The sequence below is a fragment of the Solanum pennellii genome, chromosome 2 (genome assembly GCF_001406875.1).
Source record: "Solanum pennellii chromosome 2, SPENNV200".
Taxonomy (NCBI): Eukaryota; Viridiplantae; Streptophyta; class Magnoliopsida; order Solanales; family Solanaceae; genus Solanum; species Solanum pennellii.
The window spans coordinates 1,374,516-1,398,592 of NC_028638.1; the positions used below are offsets into that span (position 1 = coordinate 1,374,516).

Below are 24,077 nucleotides of genomic sequence, written 5' to 3' on the forward strand. Positions count from 1 at the left end.
GTTGTGACATGACGCGTGTTGCACAAATCACGTACATGTTGTCCAAAAAGAAAAAAATCATAATTCACGTATGATATTGAAATTCATGTGTAAATCTGTCAACTAAGAATAGTTCATCCTCGGCAAAAACTTCAAAACCTTCGCGACTTTTCCACTACTCCTCTTCTTCTCTTCTCCTCTTCTCCTTATCTCCTCTCCGTGATTTCTCCACTAAGAATCATTTGTGATATTCCATAGCTTTGCTCAGTTGAAGCTCAGTTCCGCTCCGATTATTGTTTTAAGTTCTTGTATTTTGTGTTAGTTTTCAAAATTTTTTTATTTCTTGTGCATATTTGTTTGATTATAGGATTGATTGTCATTCGATTTTCTGAAATATTTTGGGGATCTTACTTTGGTTTGGGTGTAATGTTAGTGTAATATGTTTTCTTAGGTTATTAATGACTTCGAGTGACTTCAATGGCATATTTGGTGAATTTGAGTAGATTCGAGGTTTTTCGGTAAAATCTCAATTTCAACTAACGTTAATATTCTAGATCTGGTCAATTGTCTTGGGTATTGATAGTATTAGTGGTCCATTGTTACATCAATTCAGTTATGGTAAGTTAATGGCTTTAACCGTTACTAGTATTTTCTTTAAAAAGTTGGGGCTTTTTATGCTACAGTCATGGTAAGTTTATCCCTTTAACTGTAGTTGTTTTTCATCGTAAGTTTATCCTTGTTTTTTTCGTTTAACTGTAGTTGTTTTTGTTATGTGTAGAGCATATTTTAAAGAACAAAGCAAGTGTGATGTCGTTGAGAACAACATATGTGAGATTTTTTTCAACAGTTGAATTTTACGTGATACATTCAAATCAATAATCACTATGCTAGAGAAATAAGAGTCAAAAGTTATGGAAAGAATTAATAAAATGAGAGAATTTTAGAAAAATGGAATGCAGATGTATCACCAATAGCTATGGATATTGTTAGAGAAAATGTTGAAACTGAAGATAATTGTGAGGTAAAGTTTAATGGTGATATTGTCGTTGAGATCCATGATCCACCATATAAACATGTTGTTGACCTAAAAATGAATGTGTGTAGTTGTAGGTCATGGCAATAAAAGGGAATACCTTGTTCTCATGCACTTACAACAATTCATTTTAAGGATTGGGTTGTTGAGTCATTTGTTGATCACTGGTATAAGAAAGAAACATACCTGAAAGCATATAATAGGTTTATTCAATTTATGACAAACATGAAAATGTGGCCAAAAAGTGAAAGACCAGTCATTGAACCACCTGAAATTACAGCCATGCCAGGAAGACCAGAAAAAAACAAGAGAAAAGATAGTGATGAGCCAGTTAGGAAGAAGTTTGGAAAGTCTACAAGGACCAACAGAAAAATGAAATGCTCTGTGTTTAAGAAGTTTGGACATAATAAGAAAGGATATCCAACTCTGGTAAATTGTTTTTTAATGTCTCTTTGTTACTGGATTTTACTTTTTTTATATTTTTTCCTTTAATATACGTTTGTAGAAAAATGTTGCTGCTCAAACAAGTGTTGGAACTTCAAATGTTGCTACTGCAATAAGTGTTGCAACTACTGGAAATGTTCTAACTTAAGATTTTACATATGCTGATGCTGCAATTGGAAGCCAGTCAAGTGTAAATGCAGGTCCAAGTGCAGTTCAAAGAGAAGGTCTAAGTGCAGGTTGCACTTCATGTGCAGGTCCAAGAGTAGGTCTAAGTACAGGTTGCACTCCAAGTGCAGCTCCAATTGCAAGTTGCACTCCATGTGTAGGTCCAAGTGCAGGTTGCACTCCAAGTGCAGGTCCAAGTGCATGTTGCACTCAACAATTAACTTCTAGTGCAGCTGGCCAAAAAAAAATACTAGCACAACTTTGAGAGGTGGTGCATCTCTTGCCTATAAGAAACTAAGACCAAGAAAAGTAAAGACAGTTGGTTATGGTCTCTTATTTGGATCAGGTGGCAGTGTAACAGAGAGGGTATGCATTTTATTATTTAAACACATTAAATTGCTTTAATTGATATTAATTCATCTCTAAGTTAAGATTTTTGTTGTTCTTTCAGTATGGAAATACTGACAGGGTATTACATATTGCTACATTGATAAGTTCACCTCCTACCAATATTGATCTTGGTTATAAACCTAATGGACAAAGGTGAAAGGGAAGAACTGTAATTACTCAAAGACAACTATGAGAGGAGAGTTACAGAAGCACTCAAGGCACACCAAACATTCGAGACATTCAAGGCACACCAAACAGTCAAGGCACACATTAGATTTAACTTTGTTTAGCCTAATGGCCTGAACCCAACTAACTTTATTTTGATTAATTACTTGATCCCAGCTGTATTTGTTTGTACTGTTTTATATATGAATTTGTGTTAAGTTGCTATTGGAAAAACTTCTTTTTTTTGTATGAATTCGTGTTTGAATGAAGTTGTTTTTCTGATTTCTGAAGCAAATGCAGTCCATTTCATAATCAAATAACACATAGTACAAATCAATATATCTTAAAAATAACGGGTAGAACCAAATAACAACAATCATAATAACAGTGATGTCAATATTAGTGTTTGATCCTTGTCTTCCTTGTCTTCTATGTCTTTCCTATCTTGCTTGTCAATATTAGTGTTTGATCCTTGTCTTCCTTGTCTCCTATGTCTTTCTATCTTCCTTGTCTTCTATGTCTTTCCTATCTTGCTTGTTTCTGGCATGTTGAATCATTTGCATAAGCCCATTGGAAAAATCCACATCCATTACCAGATGAATATTTTTAGCAGCCCCAAAACATTCTTCCAGGATTGGTTGGTGTTCTTGATGTCTTTATTTCAACATATATTCCACAGTAGCAACATCAAACCGTCATCTTTAAGACCAACAAAAATACAATAGAATCAAACACAAAAAAGAGATGAGTAGATCGAAGGAAAAAATAGAAGGCACCAACAATAAAAGAGAAAATTTCCACATACAAGATTGAGAAAAAAAAGAGAAAAAACCTCAAAAAGGCACTAACAATGTTGTTGAGTGAAATAAAGAAGAAATGACCTTTAAAGGTGTCTCACGCTGTTGAGTGTATCAAACGCTCTATGTGGAGTCTTTCAACATAAGATGTCACATCAAAAAAGTGTTTATAATGCTGGGTTTGGATGAGTTCAGTGGTCCAGATGACAAAAGAGTAAGTAGGAGTGTCCAGAATACAATCCTATACAAGTACAAGGGTCCACCAAACCATTTCACTAACGACCCGCTAGGTCGTTTTGAGAACTAGGACTATTTTGACTCTTTTTGAAAAAAAATTAAAGGGTTTTAAACTATACGAAGACTAAGAGTATTTAGTTAATAAAAAATTTAGTGAAGAATTAATATAGTTAATCATTAGTGGGTCATATCCATAATTCATTTAATGCCTTTATACTTGACCCATAAATTTATTTAAGTTAGTGGGATTAGTTTATTTGTTATACTTAATTAACATTAGAAAAGCAAAAAATAAAAGGGTAAGAAAACTACCTAGGCAGCGTCAATGCAAAACGTGAGGGAACTATACGAAATCTTCAGGTAAGGCGCTTCAGATTTTTTTAAATCCTTGTATACGTAGTTGTGTGATACATAGTGATATAATAGTAAATTTTTTCAAGAATAGGAAGAAATCAGGTCGTTATGTTGGTACTGTTTGGAAGGGATCGATCAAAGTAGAAGGAAATTAAATAGTTTTAAGTAATGATGTCACGTGATTGACAAGAATCTCTATGATTCTTAACTAGATGTCTTCTTAATGTTATGATTTTCGTGGTATTAAGTTGATTTTTTTAAAATTATTTATTTATTTCTTTTTGAATTGAAAGGCATGGAAAGTGGGTGACAGTAAGGGCTTAGGTTTGTTGGATTAGAGTAGGGAAATATGTTTATTTAATTGTGAAAAAGTTGGAATGTAGATGCGGTGACAGACTTAGTTGTAGGATCTGGGAAAAATTTGGTTAATAAGTTCTTTATTTAATTATTTATTTTGGTATTAAAATGGTAGTGGAAAATCATAAGTCAATCATGAGCTACTCATTTGGCAATCATGTCAATGATTGGCATTGTAATATAAAATTTTGGGGATTCGGCAAATGTTTGCAGATTTGTCACGTTGCGGTGCTTTCTGCGTATTTCGTAGTGGAGGTGTTACATTGAACTGCTTCAGTTAAATGTCAAATTGTAATTTAAGTTAAATATATTGAGATAGGTAATAAATTATTAGGTGTATATTAAACTATTTAACATTGAATTTTAGTATATTTGAAGAGGTTAGAATTAAGTTCTTGGCTTGAAATTTAGAAAGTACGGAAATTTTTGCAGACCAATATATATCAAGATTTGAAGTTTGGTTAGAAATATGAGTGATTTTTAGGGTCTATGATAGACATATAATAATTTGAATGTCTACAAACTCGCTTACTTACGAATATTGCATCATTGGTAGATCGTGAACATTCCGAAACTTTGCGAAAAAGGAAGGAACTACTTGAGGATTCATGACATGAGCTCGGCACTTGAGGTATGTTAAGACTTTTTAGACTTGTTGAAGGATGTTTTTCCTAATTTAATATTTTTAAAAAATGGAATAGACAAGGGGTAAAGGTGAAAGATGGGGGTCTCATATCAATGGTGTGACGGGCATTGGTACGAGTACCAATGTTAAAAAGGGAAATTTACTACAATAGAATATGGATTGTAATGTGAGAATACCAAAGCATATGGGCATTAACTGATATATTATTGACTTAAAATCCTTGTGTGATGGTGTTTTCTTTATTTCACCCGGTATAGTTGTGATAATTGAGGTGGTTATGTATTATGTTGATATTGATTGATTGAGATGCATCATCATCCCCTTATATTGAAATAATATTGTGTACATGCATTGGCATGAGACTAAGTATAAGTTGGGCACGTGGAGATTATCCGTGCTGGGGATGGTGAGATGTTAAGATTGTAATTTGGGCACATGGAGATCGTCCGTGCGGAAATTATTTGATATTATGATAGTGCTTTGAGATCGTCCGCACAAACACGTGGAGATTGTCCGTGCCGGTATATGGACCTCGCGAGTCCCCCTTGGGTCATGAGCTCTCGATGTATTTCTGAATTTTCATCACATCATTCATTATTGATGATTATGTGTTTTGTTTAGTGTTTGGAAAGTATTTGATGTTTGATTACCTTTATTGATGATACCTAAATAGTAAGTGTGATATATATATATATATATATATATACACACACACATACTTGTATAATTTAAGAATTTATTTTTTCTTATATAAACTCCCGTTGATACTTCTTCATAGTCGGTCAATGAGACATACTGGGTACACGTGGTTTCGTACTCATACTACACTTGTTGCACTCTTTGTGGTGCAGATTCGATTTCGAGTAGAAGTAAATCTCGAGGAGCAGTTTGAGTCAGAGTTTTGGAGTGTCTTGGAGTTGTGGTGAGCTGCTTGGCTGTTCCGTGGCTCATACCTCCCTCTATCTTTTACTTATTCTGTTATTCAGTATTCAGACAGGATATCCCTTATGTTAGATTTGTCATTCTAGTTCGTATTTTAGAAGCTCTTGTACTTAACGCCCCAATTCTTGGGTAGTACTTTTTTTCAGTTTTCCGCATTCGTACTTATAAGAAACTCAGTGTTGGAGATTTGACTAATTTTTGTCTTTCACTCATTAATTAGTTAATTTTGTTAAAAATATGTTGTTTGACATACCTATTGGTTGGGAACATATGTACCATCACGACTTGTGATTTTTGGGTCATGATAATATGGTATCAGAGCCCTAGGTTCATCGGTCTCATGAGTACAAGAGCAATGTCTAGTAGAGTCTTGAGGAGCGGTATAAAGACGCCCATACCTATCTTCGAGAGGCTATAGGACATTTAGGAACTATTATGTTCTTTCATTCACTATCGTGCTCACTTGATCTTGTTGAAATTCTAATCTCAATATCTCATTCTATCAGATGGCGAGGACTCGTACACCGGCAAGTGGTGGTGAGGATCCTATTCCTGCCCCTGCTTCTGGGAAGACTATCTGAGGTAGAGGCAGGAGATGAGCTCGAGGTCGGGGTAGGGGTCATATTGCAGCACCTATGGAAGGTCAAGTACCAATAGCTACCCAGGGACGTAATAGGACCATACCTCTTGATGCAGAGGTTGTTGATGGGGATGTGCAAGATCGTGTCGAGTGGGATGAGACAGATCAGGCTTCACCCAGTACTATTGTCACCCAGATGGGATGGCATCTTACTCGTATGTTAGGACTCCTAGAGGGGATGGCTCAGGCAGGAGCTTTGCCTGTCACTTCTGATGGCTCACAGACTCGTGTTGGAGGTCAGAATCCAGATCCAATAGTTTCTCCAGATTCTCAGACTCCCAGGACTCAGCCAGCTGCTGTTGTAGCTCCTCGTTTGGATAGTATGAAGTTTTTTGATATTGCATCACATTTGGCGAACAGATCTTCTATGACCATTGATGAGCAAAATATGTTTGGGAGGTTCAGACTAATGAATCCTCCTACTTATACTGGTGACTTAACTAAAGATGCATATGAATTTATAGTTAGTTGTCATGAGAGGTTGCATAATCTTTGATTAGTGGAGTCTCATGGAGTTTACGACACACGGTTTTAGATGACTGGCTCTGCCTAGCAGTGGTGGAGGGATTATATTAGTAGTAGGCCAGCTGGATCTCCTCCACTATCTTGGACTTAGTTTACTTAGGTATTTCTATCAAAATTTGTTCCACACAGTGAGAGGGAGCGCAAGAGGACCGAGTTTGAGGGTTTGCAGCAAGGTGGTATGTCAGTTGCAGAGTATGAGGTTAAATTTCATGCCTTGGATAAGCATGCTTTGATGATACTTCCTACAGAGGCTAAGAGAGTGAGGAGGTTTGTTAAGGGACTGATTAATTCGATTTTTCTAGAAGTTTCTCAGGTTGCTGCTTCTGGTGTTTTGTTCCAGAAAGTGATGGATGCTGCTAAGGAGTTGGAGATGATTCGACGTGGGGGAATTTTAGCAGCGTAAGGGCAAGAGGACCCGTTATTCAGGTGATTTTGGTGGTGCTCCGCCTAGGAGTCGAGGTTAAGTAGGGAGAGGTTATCACTCTCTGTCCAGCAGACCCACTCATGCTGCTATACCTGCGTCTGAGGCTGGTTACACTAGGCATAGTTCTTCGAGCTCAGGGCATACTTCACAGGGTTCATCTTCTAGGCCTATAGTTCGTGGAGGGCATTCTGGTCAGTCAGGTTCCTCTTATCAGCCTACGTCTCATAGGGGCTGTTTTGAGTGTGGTGATATGGGACACTTTGTAAGAGATTGCCCTAGGACCCGACGTGGTGGCTTACATCGGGGTTCTCAGGCTTTGACTTTCACGGCTGCACAACCTACAGCTAGGGGTGGTGCATAGAGTAGTAGAGGTGTTTCTCCTTTTGGTCGAGGTGGTGGTCGTGGAGGTTCGCAATCCGATGCAGGTGGTTCTCAGTGTTATGTTTTTCCGGCTAGGCTAGAGGCTGAGGCTTCAGATGTTGTTATCACAGGTATTATTCTAGTTTGTCATCAACCAGCTACTGTATTATTTGATCCAGGATCTACTTATTATTATGTGTCAACATATTTCGCTCCTAGTCTGGATATATTATGTGAGTCTCTTGATTTGCAATACATGTTTCTACTTCTGTCGGGGATTCTGTAGTTGTAGATCGGGTGTATCGATTATGTATTGTTACCTTGATGGGGTATGACACTCATGCAGATTTAAAGGTCTTAGATATGATAGAATTTGATGTGATTCTTTGTATGGATTTGTTATCTTCTTACCACGCAATTTTCGATTGCCATGCCAAGACAATCATTTTAGATATGCCTGAAATTCCTACAGTAGAATGGAGAGGTTCTCTTAGTCACCCTCCTAAGGGTGTGATATCATTTCTTAAGGCTCGTCAGTTGGTACAGAGAGGATGTTTATCTTACTTGGCACACATTTGAGATACTAGTGTTGAGACTCCTATGCTTGAGGCTACTCCAGTATGAGTGAATTTTCAGAGGTATTCCCGACCGATTGCCAGGTCTTCCACCAGATCGTGATATTGGTTTTTTTATTGATGTGGAGCCAGGCACTCAGCCTATTCCCATTCCTTCTTATCGTATGGCACCGGCTGGATTGAAAGAGTTGAAGGAGCAGTTGTAGGATTTGTTGACCAAAGGTTTTATTAGATCGAGTGTATCTCCTTGGGGTGCTCCAGTGTTATTTGTGAAGAAGAAAGATGGATCTATGCGTATGTGTATTGACTATAGACAGTTGAACAAGGTAACCATCAGAAATAATTACCCGATACCTCATATTAATGATTTATTTGATCAGTTGCAGGGTGCTTCAGTTTTCTCCAAGATTGATTTGAGATCTGGCTATCATCAGCTGAAGGTTAGGGCGGAGGATATCCCTAAGATAGCCTTTCGAACACGTTATGGCCATTACGAGTTTTTGGTGATGTCTTTTGGATTGACTAATGCCCCTGCAGCTTTTATGGACTTGATGAATGGAGTGTTAAGACCGTATTTGGATTCCTTTGTTATTGTATTCATTGATGATATATTGATATACTCACGCAGTAAGAAGGAACATGAGCATCATTTGAGGATTGTTCTTGGGATTCTAAAGGAGAAAAAGCTTTATGCAAAGTTTTCAAAGTGTGAGTTTTGGCTTAGTTCGGTAGCATTCTTAGGAAATGTAGTGTCCAAGGAGGGTATCATGATGGATCCTAAGAAGATTGAGGCAGTTAGAGATGGGTCAGAACTGCTTCAGTTACTGAAATTCGGAGTTTCTTCAGCCTTGTAGATTATTATTGACAATTTGTTGAGGGTTTCTCATCCATTGCATCTCCATTAACTAGATTAACACAGAAGGAGGTGACTTTTCAGTGGTCTGACGAGTGCGAGGTTAGTTTCCAAAGGCTCAAGACTTTATTAACTACTGCTCCGGTTTTTACCCTACCTGTGGAGGGAGAGGGTTTTGTTGTATATTGTGATGCTTCTCAGATTGGTCTTGGTTGTGTTTTAATGAAGAAGGGAAAAGTGATAGCTTATGCTTCTAGCCAGTTGAAGGTTTATGAGAAGAACTATCCTATTCATGATTTAGAATTGGCGGCTGTTGTGTTTGCATTGAAAATTTGGAGGCATTATCTTTATGGTGTGCATTGTGAGGTGTTCACGGATCATCGTAGCCTCCAATATATATTAAATCAGAGGGATCTAGATTTGAGTTAGCAGAGATGGTTGGAGTTGCTCAAGGACTACGACATGACTATTTTTTATCATCCAGGCAAGGTAAATGTTGTAGCATATGCCTTGAGTCGAAAGGTGGTAAGTATGGGTAGTCTAGCCAGGTTACAGGTTGACGAGCATCCTTTATCCTAGGATGTCCAATCCTTGGCCAATAGCTTTTTGAGACTTGATATCAGAACCTCGTAAGGTGTTGGCTTATATGGAGGCTAGGTCAACCTTTTTGGAACAGATTCGGGCTCAATAGTTTGATGATAGTGATTTATGTAAGATTAGAGACAAGGTGTTAAAAGGAGAAGCCAAGGCTGCAATTCTTGATAGTGAGGGAGTTTTGAGGATTAAAGGTCATATCTGTGTTCCTAGGACAGGTAATTTGACTAGATTGATCATGGAGGAGGCCTATAGTTCGAGGTACTCTATTCATCCAGGGGCTACTAAGATGTATCCTTACTTGAAGCAACATTAGTGGTGGTGTCGTATAAAGAGGGACATAGTAGATTTTGTATCTCGGTGTTTGAATTGTCAGCAAGTGAAGTATGAACACCAAAAGCCTGGAGGTATGACTCAGAGGATGCCCATACCTGAGCGGAAGTGGGAGCGCATTTCTATGGACTTTGTGGTAGGGTTGCCACATACCTTGGGTAAGTTTGATGATATATGGATCATCGTGGATCGATTGACTAAGTCTCCTCACTTCGTACCAGCTCAGACTAGCTATAATTAAGAGAAGTTAGCCAAGATTTATATTCTAGAGATAATTCGTTTGCATGGGGTTCCTATTTCTATTATTTCAAATCGTGGCACCCAATTTACATCTCATTTCTAGCGTTCGATGCAGAAAGAGGTGGGCACTCGAGTGGATCTTAGTGCAGCCTTTCATCCTCAGACTGATGGTCAGTCTGAACGGACTATTCAGGTTCTTGAGGACATGTTGCGGGCATGTGTGATTGACTTTGGTGGTCACTGCGATCAGTTCTTGCCATTAGCGGAATTTGCTTACAATAATAGTTATCATTCGACCATTGAGATGGAACCATTTGAGGCTTTGTATGGTAGGAGATATCGATCTCCAATTGGTTGGTTTGATGCAATTGAGGTTAGACCGTGGGGTACATATTTGCTGGGAGAGTCCTTGGACAAGGTCAAATTGATCCAAGATAGACTTCTCATGGCTCAGAGTAGGCAAAAGAGTTATGCAGATAGGAAGGTTCGTGATTTGGAGTTTATGGTTTGAGAGAGGGTTCTACTTAAGGTTTCAGCCATAAAGGGTATGATGAGATTTGGAAAAAAGGTCAAGTTGAGTCCAAGGTATATTTGTCCTTCCGACATTGTGATGCGTATTTGTGAGGTGGCATATCAGTTGGCTTTGCCACCTGTTTGTCAGGTATCCGTCCTGTATTTCATATTTCGATGCTAAAGAAGTATCATCAGGGTGGTGCTCATGTGATTCAATGGGATTAAGTGTTACTTGATCAGAATTTGACTTTTGAGGAGGAACCGGTTACCATTTTGGTTAAGCAAATTCGAAATTTGAGGTCAAACGAGATTTCTTCATTGAAGGTTCAATGGAAGCATCGTCCAGTTGAGGAGGCTACATTAGAGACCGAGTCAGATATGAGGAATAAATATCTTCAGCTTTTTGAGTGTTCAGGTTTGCTCTTGTTTTTTCGTTCGAGGACAAACATTTGTTTAGGTGGTAGGTGATGTAACGACCCGCTAGGTCGTTTTGAGAACTAGGAATATTTTGACTCCTTTTTAAAAAAATTGAAAGGGGTATTTTTAAACTATACGAAGACTATGAGTATTTAGTTAATAAAAAATTTAGTGAAGAATTCATATAGTTAATAGTTAGAGTCATATCCATAATTCATTTAATACCTTTATACTTGACCCATTAATTGATTTAAGTTAGTGGGATTAGTTTATTTGTTATACTTAATTAACATTAGAAAGGCAGAAAATAGAAGGGTAAGAAAACTACCTAGGCAGCGTCAATACAGAACGTGAGGGAACCAGACGAAATCTTGAGGTAAGGTTTTTCAGATTTTTTTTAAATCCTTGTATACGTAGTTGTGTGATACATAGTGATATAATAGTAAATTTTTTCAAGAATAGGAAGAAATCGGGTCGTTATGTTGGTACTGTTTGGAAGCGATCAATCAAAGTAGAAGGAAATTAAATAGTTTTAAGTAATGATTCCACGTGATTGACAAGAATATCTATGATTCTTAACGGGATGCCTTCTTAATGTGATGATATTCCGGGTATTAAGTTGATTTTTTTAAAAATATTTCTTTATTTCTTTTTGAATTGAAAGGCATGGAAAGTGGGTGACAGTAAGGGCTTAGTTTTGTTGGATTAGAGTAGGGAAATATGTTTTGTTAATTATAGAAAGTTGGTATGTAGATGCGGTGACAGACTTAGTTGTAGGATCTGGGAAAAATTTTGTTAATAAAATCTTTATTTAATTATTTATTTTGGTATTAAAATGGTAGTGGAAAATCATAAACCAATCATGAGCTACTCATTTGGCAATCATGTCAATGATTGTCATTGTTATGTAAAATTTTGGGAATTCGGCAAATGTTTGCAGATTTGTCACGTTGCGGTGCTTTCTGCGTATTTTGTAGTGGAGGTGTTACATTGACCTGCTTCAGTTAAATATCAGATTTTCATTTAAGTGAAATATATTGAGATAGGTAATTAATTATTAGGTGTATATTAAATGATTTAATATTGAATTTTAGTATATTTGAAGAGGTTAGAGTTAAGTTCTTGGCTTGAAATTTAGCAAGTATGAAAATTTTGGCACACCAATATATATCAAGATTTGATGTTTGGTTAGAAACATGAGTGAGTTTTAGGGTCTATGATAGACATATAGTAATTTTAATGTCTACCAACTCGCTTACTTATGAATATTGCATCATTGGTAGATCGTGAACATTCCGAAACTTTGCGAAAAGGGAAGGAAATATCTTGAGGATTTGTGACACGAGCTCGGCACTTGAGGTATGTTAAGACCTTTTAGACTTGTTGAAGGATGTTTTTTCTAATTAAATATTTTTTTAAAAATGGAATAGACAAGGGGTAAAGGAAACAGATGGGGGTCTCGTTTTAATGGTGTGACAAGCATTGGTACGAGTACGAGTGTTAAAAAGGGAAAGTTACTACAATAGAATGTGGATCGTAATGTGAGAATACCAAAGCATATGGACATTAGCTGATATATTATTGACTTGAAATCCTTGTGTGATGGTGTTTTCTATATTTCACCCGTATAGTTGTGATAATTAAGGTGGTTATGTATTATGTTGATATTGATTCATTGAGATGCATCATCATCCCCTTATATTGAAATAATATTGTGTACATGCATTGACATGAGACTGAGTATAAGTTGGGAACTTGGAGATCATCCGTGTTGGGGGTGGTGATATGTTAAGATTGTAATTTGGGCACGTGGAGACCTTCCGTGAGAAAATTATTTGATATTATGATAGTGCGTTGAGATCGTCCGCACAGACACGTGGAGATCGTCTGTGTCGGTATATAGACCTTGGGAGGCCCCCATCGGTCATGAACTCTCGATGTATTTTCGAAAAGTATCATGTATATACAGTTGAGTGAGTACTAAGTATTCTGAGACATATCATTACATGGTATCATATTGCACTGAATTTCATCACATCATTCATTCTTGATGATTATGTGTTTTGTGTAGTGTTTGGAAAGTGTTAGATGTTTGATTACCTTTATTGAGGAAACCTAAGTAGTAAGTGCAATATATACATATACTTGTATAATTTAAGAATTTGTTTTTTCTTATATAAACTCCCGTCACTACTTCTTCATTGTCGGTCAATGAGATATACTGGGTACTTGTGGTTTTGTACTCATACTACACTTGTTGCACTCTTTGTGGTACAGATTTGATTTCGAGTGGGAGCACATCTCGAGGAGCATTTTGAGTCCGAGTTTGGAGTGTCTTGGAGTTGTGGTGAGCTGCTTGGCTGTTTTGTGAGCCACACATTTACTTATTCTGTTATTCAGTATTCAGACACGATATCCTTATGTTAGATTTGTCATTCTAGTTTCAGACATGCATCGTATCTTAGAAGCTCTTGTACTTATGACACCAATTCTTGGGTAGTACTTTTTTTCATTTTCCGCATTCATACTTAAAAGAAACTCAGTGTTGGAGATTTGTTAATTGTTGTCTTTCACTCATTAGTTAGTTAAGTTTGTTAAAATATGTTGGTTGACTTACCTATTGGTTGGGAACATAGGTGCCATCACGACTTGTGATTTTTGGGTCATGACAATTTTGCCTTTATATTTTTTTGAAAACTATTATTTTTTATGTTTCAAACTCATTTATGCAAGCAAAATTGTGCTTTACTACATCCTTTTCCTTTGTACACACTACCTATTGCTTCTACTAATTGAATGATTTGGTTAAATGTTCATATTATGGTGACATGGGCAAGATTCATTGCCTGCAAAATCGTTAGAAGTCTATTGAACCTTATCATCAGCTGAAATGAGAAGTCGTAACGAGGTTTGCGTAGGTGAACTTGTAGAAACTAAATTAGAGGTTTTATGATATCACTCCTTAGTTATCAAATAGTTACAACCATAATTTTATTTTTAGTAGTAGTTATTTTCATGTAATGGTGCATATTTTCATTTCGGTTAAGTTAGGAATACATGTTCTAGATTCTAGGGATAGTTATTTTATAAGTGTTGTATTTAAACTATTTGTGTGTCTCAGGAAATGAAAGCAAAAAAATTACTAAGTGTTTGACACCCAATTTTGGACTTCCACCATATAAAGTAATCAATTAAAGCTTCTTTGATTTCAAACGACTTAAAATAATTGGTTTTATAAAACCTTAAGAAAATATAAACTTAGTATTTAAATAGTTTTGTCAATTTTTATGATATTTAGAAAATATGTAGATCATAAGTAGTTGTGTATACAATTAGTATATTTTATGATTATTCGAAAGTCTTCTAAAAAAACAACAAAAAAAGAGATTCGTTTCGTTTAAGTATTTTGTTAGTTAGTTTAACTGTCTATTGGTTTACTTTTTTTTATTAGCTATCTCATAACTAAGTCGATTATTTTATGTTGTTCAGATTAAGAATCTTATTTAATTAATTTATGTTAATTCACCTCATGTAGATACCAATTTTAATTCATTATCTAATTCCTTAAATTGTCAGCACAAGTTTCTTTTATTACAATTCCTCTAAATTTGAAATCAGCCCAGCCTATTATTTTTTTCCCAGCCCCATAACCGACCCGCCAATTTCTTCACTAGATAAGGAAGAGCAGGAGCACGTCAACAATAGCAGACGACGAACACGGCGTTATAGACGGAGAAATGCGTGAACGACACCAGCATCGCGTACGCGCGTCGTGGCATTGACGTGAAAGAAACGCGACGGAAAGCAACTGACGGCGTCTCTGTGTATATATAGTACGTTGTGCCTCCTTGTCGTCTTCCTCGTTCCCTTTCCAGTCGTACGCTGCAACAAAAGCAGCAGTCCATAGAAGACGCATTTTCGTCCTTGACGATAGGAGATCGCGCCACATCAAGTGGCGAGGACGGTGAAGTTCATCCTGGGCGTCTATTTTCCTTTCCCTTTCAGGAATTGGTTAAAAATTTCAGGAAAAAGGAGGTTCATCCGTTTCGGTGTGAGGTTTTGGCTTTTTCAAATTTTTCAATGGATTGGAGGGTTGGTTGGGGATTTTGCAACAAGTGGACAACACTAATCTCCCTCCTATTTATATTCTCTTGTGCTCACTTAGAAAGGGGGCTTCTCTTTCGATTTTTGTTAGAAAAAAGAAAAAAAACACTCACAGTAACTTAAGAAAAAGAGAGAAACATGGGATTTTTGTTTTGACACAAACGAATTATTTTTTCAAAGGAAAAACCGGAGAGGGATATTTTGTTGGTGTTGGGAACTGCCATTCTCTTCCTGATTTCCTTAGCCGCTATTCATTTGGTTCAAAGTCCGTGTGGTGAAGTGTTTCTCTACTCATTCCATTTAAGTTCGTTGCCTACAAGAAGGTAACAATTCTGCCTCCTTGTGTAATCTTCTCGTATTTTTGCCTTTTTGAAATAGTATTCTGTTTGAGTCCTAAAAAATGTGTATTTGTCGTTGCTGTTTATCCAATATCGAATAATGTGTAGCATCTATATTCTTCTTAGTGATTTCGCTATCTATCGAATGTAATGTCCTCTTTTTGTAGTTTCTTCTCGCCCTCCCCTATTGATATTTCGATGATTGAAAGCTCTTATTTTGTGTTTGTTGGCTGGTAATCTCTAGCTGAGTCGGGGAAGCGTATTGTTGTTAGTTTCTCAACTGTGTGAGCTGCTTATGTGTTAGTGTTTTGAATGTTTTTGACTCACCGTTAGATACAAGTTAGTGCAAAATTAGTGGTGAGTTTATCTTTTAGTCCGTGTGGATGTGTATATTGATTTCCTGTGAAAGTTTGATGTTTCTCCTTGGTCTCAAGTTCAATTTTCTCTGTTAATATATACTGTGAAAGCAGTGATTTAATCATGAAGTTTGAAAGTCCCCTTCTATGGACCATGTTGATTTTCATTGGCTTAGTCAGTTCAAGTTGTCGGGATGTTTGTATGTCATTCTGTCATATGTATTGGCTCCTTTCTACTCCCCGTTTCCCAGTGTTCTTAGCTATTTATTATTTGGCTCTTAATTTTTCTACTCGCCTTTGTTTTTAAGAATGATAGAAGTGTTCTCACGTTTAACATCATTTCGCATGTAAATTATGATCGAGAACTTGAAAATAATTAACATAAAGTTTGACTCATTTAGCTAGAATAAAATTTGGCTCTTCGCATTCCCTTTGCATGTTTCGTAAGGTTATCCTTTATTCTTATGCATTGTTCTTGATTGGCTACTTAGCATCCTGCTGGATGAAGCCATAACTAACCAAACCTTTATTCTCCTGTGTCGATTAGTTTGGTTCCTAGTAGAGATTTTTTTTTCTGCTTTTCTTAATCTTCTTTAAATGCTTTCACATTATTCGATTTGGCTGCAAAACAAATGTGTTGAATGTGTTAATAGAAGTCATGATTCTATCATTTAAAATAAGCATGATTTTCGTATTCTTATTGTTACTCTCTTGCGGATAGGCATATTGCATTCAACCTTTTGTGGGAGCATGGTATTAGCTTACAGAATATTCTTAATCATGTGTGTTGAATGTTTGGTGATTGCGGTTTTCACTTTCCTCGATATGTGAGTTCATGGGCTATTTTGATACATTTTATTTCAATACCATTCCTCCCATTTGCTGGAATATGTTCACCCTTGGTTGTTTATTATTTCTTCATTGTTTTGCATAAAGAATCACCTAAAATCATGGTCATTAGTTAATGATGATTTTACTATGGAGGTTTTGAAATTGTAAAGGGCTTGTTGACTTGTTGCTTGTGAGAATATAGAATCTGCCTAGTCCCAATTTTTTTTAGTGATCTAGCATCGTGAAATCGTTTGAGTTGGTTTAAATCTCTTTGTGATTTGCTAACTTTCATTATAATATGCCAACCTAAAGTATGGTAGTCCGTAGCCTTGTTCATTTTGCATATTCTGGTATTTAGATTGTGATCAGTTACTCACCATTTTTTTAACTTATTTGGTGCATGTAAAATTCGTGTGAGTCCTCATGCATTCCTTTATCCCTTGAATCTCGAAAGAGTCATTGAGACTCGCCTCCTATCGAGTCAACCAGCCATAATAACGACAGACAGGTCCTGAAGTTTAAGCAATTGAACAAAACTGAAGGATTTCGATTAGAAACCCTTTTTATATTTCGATTTTATTTTGTATTATTATTTGTAATGGGCCTAAGCCCTTGTATTCTTTTACCTTTTTGTATTTACTTTGTATTATTATTTGCTTAGTCTAGGACAGGTGCGAAAGAAAGAAATGGGTCGAAGACCCCAAAAAGAACGATGGGTCAAAACCCGAAGCAGGTGGGTCTGAAATTCCGGTCAAGGCGAATAGAATTCGGATTTGGACCCAATTCTCTTTCCCTCTCTCTCTTTACGTATTTTTTATTTACTTATTTATTTTATTTTGGCATTAGTTTAAGGTTCGAAAACTACGAATCCCCGCAAAGCGTCTTAAATGTTCTATCGACCTAAAATCAATATTTTTGCAAATAAATCACGTAGATAAATAAGTTAATATTTTTATACTCTCTACTATTCCAATCATTTTTTCAAGTCAAGTTAAAAACAATTTTTAGCCAAACTATGTTAGTTGCTGGAAAACCGTTTTAAACGGATGTTTTAGGGGCCTAACACCTTCCTAAAACATTAATTTGAATCTCCGAACCCTTTAAATATTTTCAAACAATTTTCTCTGTTAAGTTATTTGAAAACAGTAGTTTTCTTATTTTTTCTTAAAATTAGGTGGCGACTCTAAAAAGTCAAAAACTCTTTGAAATAACTATTCTTCCTCTTTCGGATAAAATAGAAATGACGACTCGGTTGGGGATGTAGGATATTCTAACCTTAAAACTAACACTATTTGGCTATAATTTCTTAATTGTTTACTTTATTATTAAAATTATTGCATTTTTCATGGTATATTTCTTCCAATCGGCAAGTAGTATGCATTAGGATAACGAATGTTATGTGGCTTTCCACGACTTTCTTCAGAAATACACAAAAATTCATTTTGAAGTATCAAACAAATAGTTGGAATGCGGTCATCCGACATTGTTTGGTAGCTTCACCCCGATGTTTGTCAGACTCGGGTAACCGTCAACTTGAAAACTATTCTAGTAAGCATAAGCTAGAGCGAAACCAAAACCAAATTAAGCATTAGACTAAGACGGCTTAATACCCAAGGTGTATTAAGTTCATTAAGTAGAAATCTGCCAAAATCGTGTCTAAGGTCTTCGACCTCACGACACATCATATTTATGTGACATTTAAATGATATACGTGTGAAAACCAATTTAGGGTGGTTAAACCTAACTTGATTCTGCTTCGTAGATATGGATCGATTTCCAAAGTTCGACATGGTCATATCAGCGCCACCTCAACTCACGATGTGGTATAATAATCTGGACCCGGATCATAGAAGAACCCTCAACAAATACGTGGGTGCTCTGATGGAATTAATCAACATGAACGGTTGGCCGGAATTGGTTGAGGTCCTCACAGGATATTGGGATAGCCAACGAATGGTGTTCTGATATGGAACCCCGAAATTACCCCGACTTTGGAGGAAATCCGATACTGCATAGACACGGTAGGCACTGGGATAGAAAGGAAAGCAAGGAAACAAGACGACATCTTTATCCCTAATATGCCTTCGGTAGAAAATATTGCTGACTGGTTCGGGTTGGGGAAAGATTTTGCCTACTGGTGTCAAGAATCCCGCATAGCATTCAGAGATCTTTATATCAGATTTGGACATGCGAGTTTCTACTCCACTTACAACCGAGAATTCAAGCTCTCTTACAGAGAATGGAACGAGATTCGTCCTCTAGCATTTGATGTAGCATTGTTGGGAACGATGGTCTTCTCGCATGGCACGAGTCTCAGGTACGAGCATACTTTATTCAAATGGTACGAGAACCAAGGGATAACAAAGAACTACCCTATAGCTCCGGTCATCCTGCCCGATATGTATCGAGCCCTGGGAAAATGCAAGGAGGGGCATCGGTACTTCCAAGGGTGCAACTTGCTCCTTCAGTGGTTGATCCTCAGCGATTTAGCAAAGGGTGCTCGGACTCCAAAGCTACATACTCTTGACAACAAGAAAACCCTTAAATATTTGAATGACATGTTGTACTGGGCGAATATGAACAATCGAATAACAAGGGGGAGATGGGCTCAGATTTTCTCTGAATCGAGAGAAGAAGATCCCCAATGGATGCTTGACCGTTTCATCTCCAAAGAAGTTGTCGTGGAGAGCTGCAGAAAGATTGTGCTTCCTCTACCAGGTATTCGGGAAATTCACCCTTTAATGTCTTGCGACAGTTCGAAAGGAGACAAATTATACCCAAAGAGGTGTAATATGGTGCTTATGTATATGATACTGGAGACGATAGAATGCACGACGAGTCTGAAATATTCAGAGAATGGAAAAGTGTCAAGCGTATGGATAAAGACACCATTTCCCCTGGCCGATTCAATGATGGATATGACAAGGGTTACAAAGAATGGCTGAAGAGGGATATACAAAATGTCTCCTCTCGAACCCCGCGTAGCTTTCGTAGCGTAACAGACAGAGAAACCAAAGCAGTGGCCGAGCTACGGGAGCTAAAGAAAGAATCCCAAGAGGTGTACGCTAAGTTTGTCGAGAACCAAGATACTCTTGAGAGGGTGACTCAAGATGTGGAAAGACAGAGGTGTGGTTATGATAATTTCGATACCTAGGTCGCGGAGAAAATCGATAGGATGCGATACGAAATCTTGGAATACAAAGGACGCCTGGGTGAAGGATTCTTGTTGATGCTAAGATATATGTTTCAGCAGTACACGACTCAGGGGAACGGCGATGGAGCGGGACCATCTGGAGCGACATAGTGGATTTCGTCCCTGCGCGGGCTTTTTTATATGTATTTGTCATTTTAGCCCCTATGCGTGCCTGCCTTTATTGCACTTCCGTACATACAAATTGCCCTTGCATGGGTCTTTCTTTAATGTTTTATGCTTTATTTTCCCTCTGTGAACATTATTATTCACTTGTGAAATTAATTTTGGGGGGGGGGGGATTGTTTATTTTATTCAAATTCACGCGTACATCGTTCAAAAGTGCTAGGCCTACCCTTTGCATAAAAAGGTACCTCTGTATGTGTTAGGACGCGATATATGTGTATTTAACTTCTTATGTGTTATGTTGCTACGAATGAGGATATCATCAACCCAATCCTACCCGGAAATTTCCAAATAATATACAGAAGTAACTATTACGAAATGTCCGACCAAAATTTCCAAGTCTTAAGTTTCTCACTCAAAAGACACCTCCTATACCACAAATCCTAAAACACTATTCTAGCCTCTCAGGAAAGTCAAAGAATCACTACTATGGACAAATGTAAGAACATCCAGATGGAACTCACTGGAGAAGAACTACAAAGAAAGATTGAATGAATCACTCAGGAAATTCAAGAAGCCAAGGAGGAAGGGCTCAGAGTCGACATGGCCACCGCAATTTACAAAGCTGCAACTGTGACCCTGGATGAGGATCTGGCATCACAGATGAAAAGAAAGAATGATGTTGAGATGGAGGCGAAAGATTTGCGAAAGAAGTTGGACACTCTTCGGTTGAAAGTGCAGGACAGAGAAGCGAGAGAGGCAAGGATAGAAGCGGAGACCGCCGCTCTGTTAACTAAAAGCATGTCACTTGATGAAGAATTGACAGTGGAAATGGAAGAATTCACCTCTATGGCAGATAGGATGGCCGCACTGAGGAAGCAAAACAAAGCCTTCCATAGCAACATGATTGATAAACTTCAGAAAATGCGCGAAAAACACCCCGTCTTCGAGCAAGGGGCTAATAGCTATCCCGATAACGCTCACCCTGAAGCGACTGAGGAAGACAACGACGAGGAAATCGTCTACAAACCTCCTTTACTAGGACGTACGAGAGGAGGAGACTAATCCTGCAACAAGAAGGGAAATGACTAACGTGTCGTCATCATTTTATCTTTAAAAAGCTCTATTGTTGCCTTACAATTTCCTTGTAATCGTAATGAACGAACGAATGAGAACGTTATATCCTATACTCGAACTACATTGGGCCTGAATTCTCTTTGTGAGATACGTAGGAAGCCTTCCCAGGACCGGCCCCTATCTTTAAAAATTTTCATTCTCCCCTTCATTTTACGAGAAGATACGAAGACCAAATCAATGGACGTCAAAAAGCAACTGCAAGAATATTGTAGCTCAACGTGATTTAGCCTTTCTGAGACAGTGTCAAAACTAAAACAAGCAAACTCCTGCTTGTTAAAAAAATGTGTTTCCTTACTCGTGAGTTGAAGATATCCTCAAATAAAGCAACTTATGTTTTTATCTGCTCTCGGTGTGATGTTATGCATTTTGTATTCTGAATTTGCACTAACAAATCCACCTTTCAATTGTTTTCCTTCTCAGGTACTTTGAAACAGATCTGTGTCGATCGAATGCTGGCAGATCATCCTTATTTCACCATATCAAAAGGTCTCGCAGATTCCTTTCCTAGACAAAGCTCGGATAAAGAAAAAACTGTTATGGGGGATAATAATGAAGAAGTAAGTCTTACTAATGTTGTGGTGGCTCAATCCACCGTAGCGGACAAGAATGAGTTGATTCTGCAGCTGATGCAGCAGATTGCAGAGATAAGGGTGGAAATGCAAAGGAGAAACGATCTGCCTCTGCTGGGTTTTGCCACTAACGGTGCTGATGGAAGACCTTCAATCTACTTCCCTTCTTCAAATATGGATCCATCCCAGAACCAGCCATCTACGCCTGCTCAGAATCCATCGGTTATAAATCTGAATAATCAAAATCCCCAATATGCTTCCGCATCTAACCAAACTCCACCTCCTCCTCAAAACAACCATCCTCAAATGCCACCCCATCCTCGAAATACCCACCATAAAACCGCTCCACCACCATAAAATCAAAACCAAAATAAAAAAAAATACTTTCAATCCCCAAACATCCCACCACCACTTAAATCAGAATATAAATCCTCAAACATACCCACAGAATTATCAAACCGCTCAAAATGCTCAGAGTCCCTATGTAGCTCCACCCTTACCAAAAAGAGCCACTTTCCAAATTCCCATCTCTGTCGAGCACGATGTGCACAGTTTTGAGCTGGACCATTACGAGGAAGAGGAAAAGGAGTGGAGGTCAAAGGAAGAGGTAAAGTTTGACATAAATGAAGAGATCAAGAAAGCCATGAAAGATCTTCAATGCGTCCCTGATATCGCGGGGCTTAGTAATGAAGACTTGTGTATCGAGCTAGCTGGTATCCGTGATGCTGATCCAAGAGAGATGCTGCAGAACTGGACCTCCACGCCCATCCTGATCCCCCGAACACCTCGGTAGAAAGGCATTTTCTTAATTGTTTGAGTTAAGAAAATCGGTGGTAGTCCAGAAGATACCCGATACCCACCATTTTGCATTTTCTTAACTGTTTGAGTTTTTGCATTTCCATCGTGATGTTCAAAGAAGGAAACATGGCCCTATGCCATGGCCAAAGTTTGAATTATTTTAAATTTGAATGAAAGCCTCTTTGTTTAGTCGTTTGTTATACTTTACTTTCCTAAACTTTGTTTGTTTATGGTTTCAGTAATGTAAGTTTTAAACCTACCAATGTCATGTCATGCCACGAGCTAAATGAAAAATTAAGGCAGGTGATGACGAGGTTGATGACTACGAAGAAGAAAATAAGAAACCAGAGTATGTCGCCTAGGAATTTCGGCAGTTTGAAAATCAGCATAAGCCAAATCAAGAGGAAACAGAAATGGTAAATTTGGGGGATCCGTAGTGAGTTAAAGAGGTTAAGATCAGCATTCACTTAAATGAAACTCAATGAAAAGGCCTAATTCATTTGCTTGCTGAATATATTGATGTGTTCGTCTGGGAAGTCGGCGACATGCAAGGGTTGAGTACTAATGTTGTATCGCATAAACTACCTATTAACTCGAGGTTGGATCCGGTGAAGAAAAAGGCTCAAAATTTCAAGCCTGAACTAAGTTTAAAGGTCAAAGAAGATATCACCAACCAAATAGAATCTCAATTGGTAGAAGTGACACAATACCCAACTTGGTTGGCCAATGTTGTTCCGGTCACCAAAAAAGATGGAAAAAACAAGATTATGTCGACTATAAAGATCTCAACAAAGCTAACCCGAAGGATTATTTTTTGTTGCCGAATATTCATATTTTGATTGACAACTGTGCTAAGCATGAAATGCAGTCATTTGTGGATTGTTACGCAGGCTATCACCAAATTTTGATGGATGAGGAAGATGTAGAAAAGACAGCTTTCATCACACCTTGGGGTGTATATCATTACAGAGTGATGCCATTTGGCCTCAAGAATGTTGGTGCTACCTACATGAGGGCTATGACGACCATGTTTCACGACATGATTCATAAGGAGATTGAGGTGTATGCAGATGACATCATTATCGAGTCCCACGAGAGTTCAAACCACTGGACACATCTAAAAAAATTATTTGATCATTTGCATCATTACAACTTGAAGTTAAATCCAACCAAATGTGCTTTTGGAGTTCTAGCCGGAAAGTTGTTGGGATTTATAGTCAGCAGAAGGGGTATTGAGCTCAACCCTTCTAATATTAAATCAATTCAAGAGTTACCTCCACCGAAGACGAAAAAATAGGTGATGAGTTTTGTAGGGAGGTTAAACTACATCTGTCGATTCATATTCAATCAATTGTGGTGTGTGAGCCTATTTTCAATATATTGAACAAAAACGCCCCGACAAAGTGGACTGAAGAGTGTCAGACTGCTTTTGATGCTATCAAAAACGATTTGTCCAATCCACCGTTATTGGTTCCTCCACGAGAAGGGAGTCCTTTGTTGCTGTACTTGTCTGTCTCAGATAGTGCATTTGGATGCATGCTTGGTCAACACGACAAGACAGGAAAGAAGGAAAGGGATATCTATTATATAAGCAAGAAGTTTACTCCATACGACTCTCGTTACACTTTGTTGGAGAGAATGTGTT

General features: G+C 37.7%; 1 protein-coding gene across 3 annotated transcripts; it reads left to right on the plus strand.

Annotated features, from left to right (window-relative positions):
- The first annotated feature begins 14,585 nt into the window (after positions 1-14,585).
- On the plus strand, positions 14,586-22,634 carry LOC107009533. Of its 3 annotated transcripts, none has more exons than XM_015208876.2 (2): positions 14,586-15,410; positions 18,375-21,472. In XM_015208876.2, the coding sequence occupies exon 2, from the start codon at positions 18,691-18,693 to the stop codon at positions 19,555-19,557; it is 867 nt and encodes a 288-aa protein (XP_015064362.1). In that variant the 5' UTR covers positions 14,586-15,410; positions 18,375-18,690; the 3' UTR covers positions 19,558-21,472. The 3 variants fall into 2 exon arrangements, 2 of the variants coding, with proteins under 2 accessions (XP_015064362.1, XP_027770126.1); XR_001455424.2 differs by lacking the exon at positions 18,375-21,472 and adding an exon at positions 21,486-22,634 and having other exon boundaries at positions 14,598-15,410.
- The last annotated feature ends 1,443 nt before the right edge of the window (positions 22,635-24,077 follow it).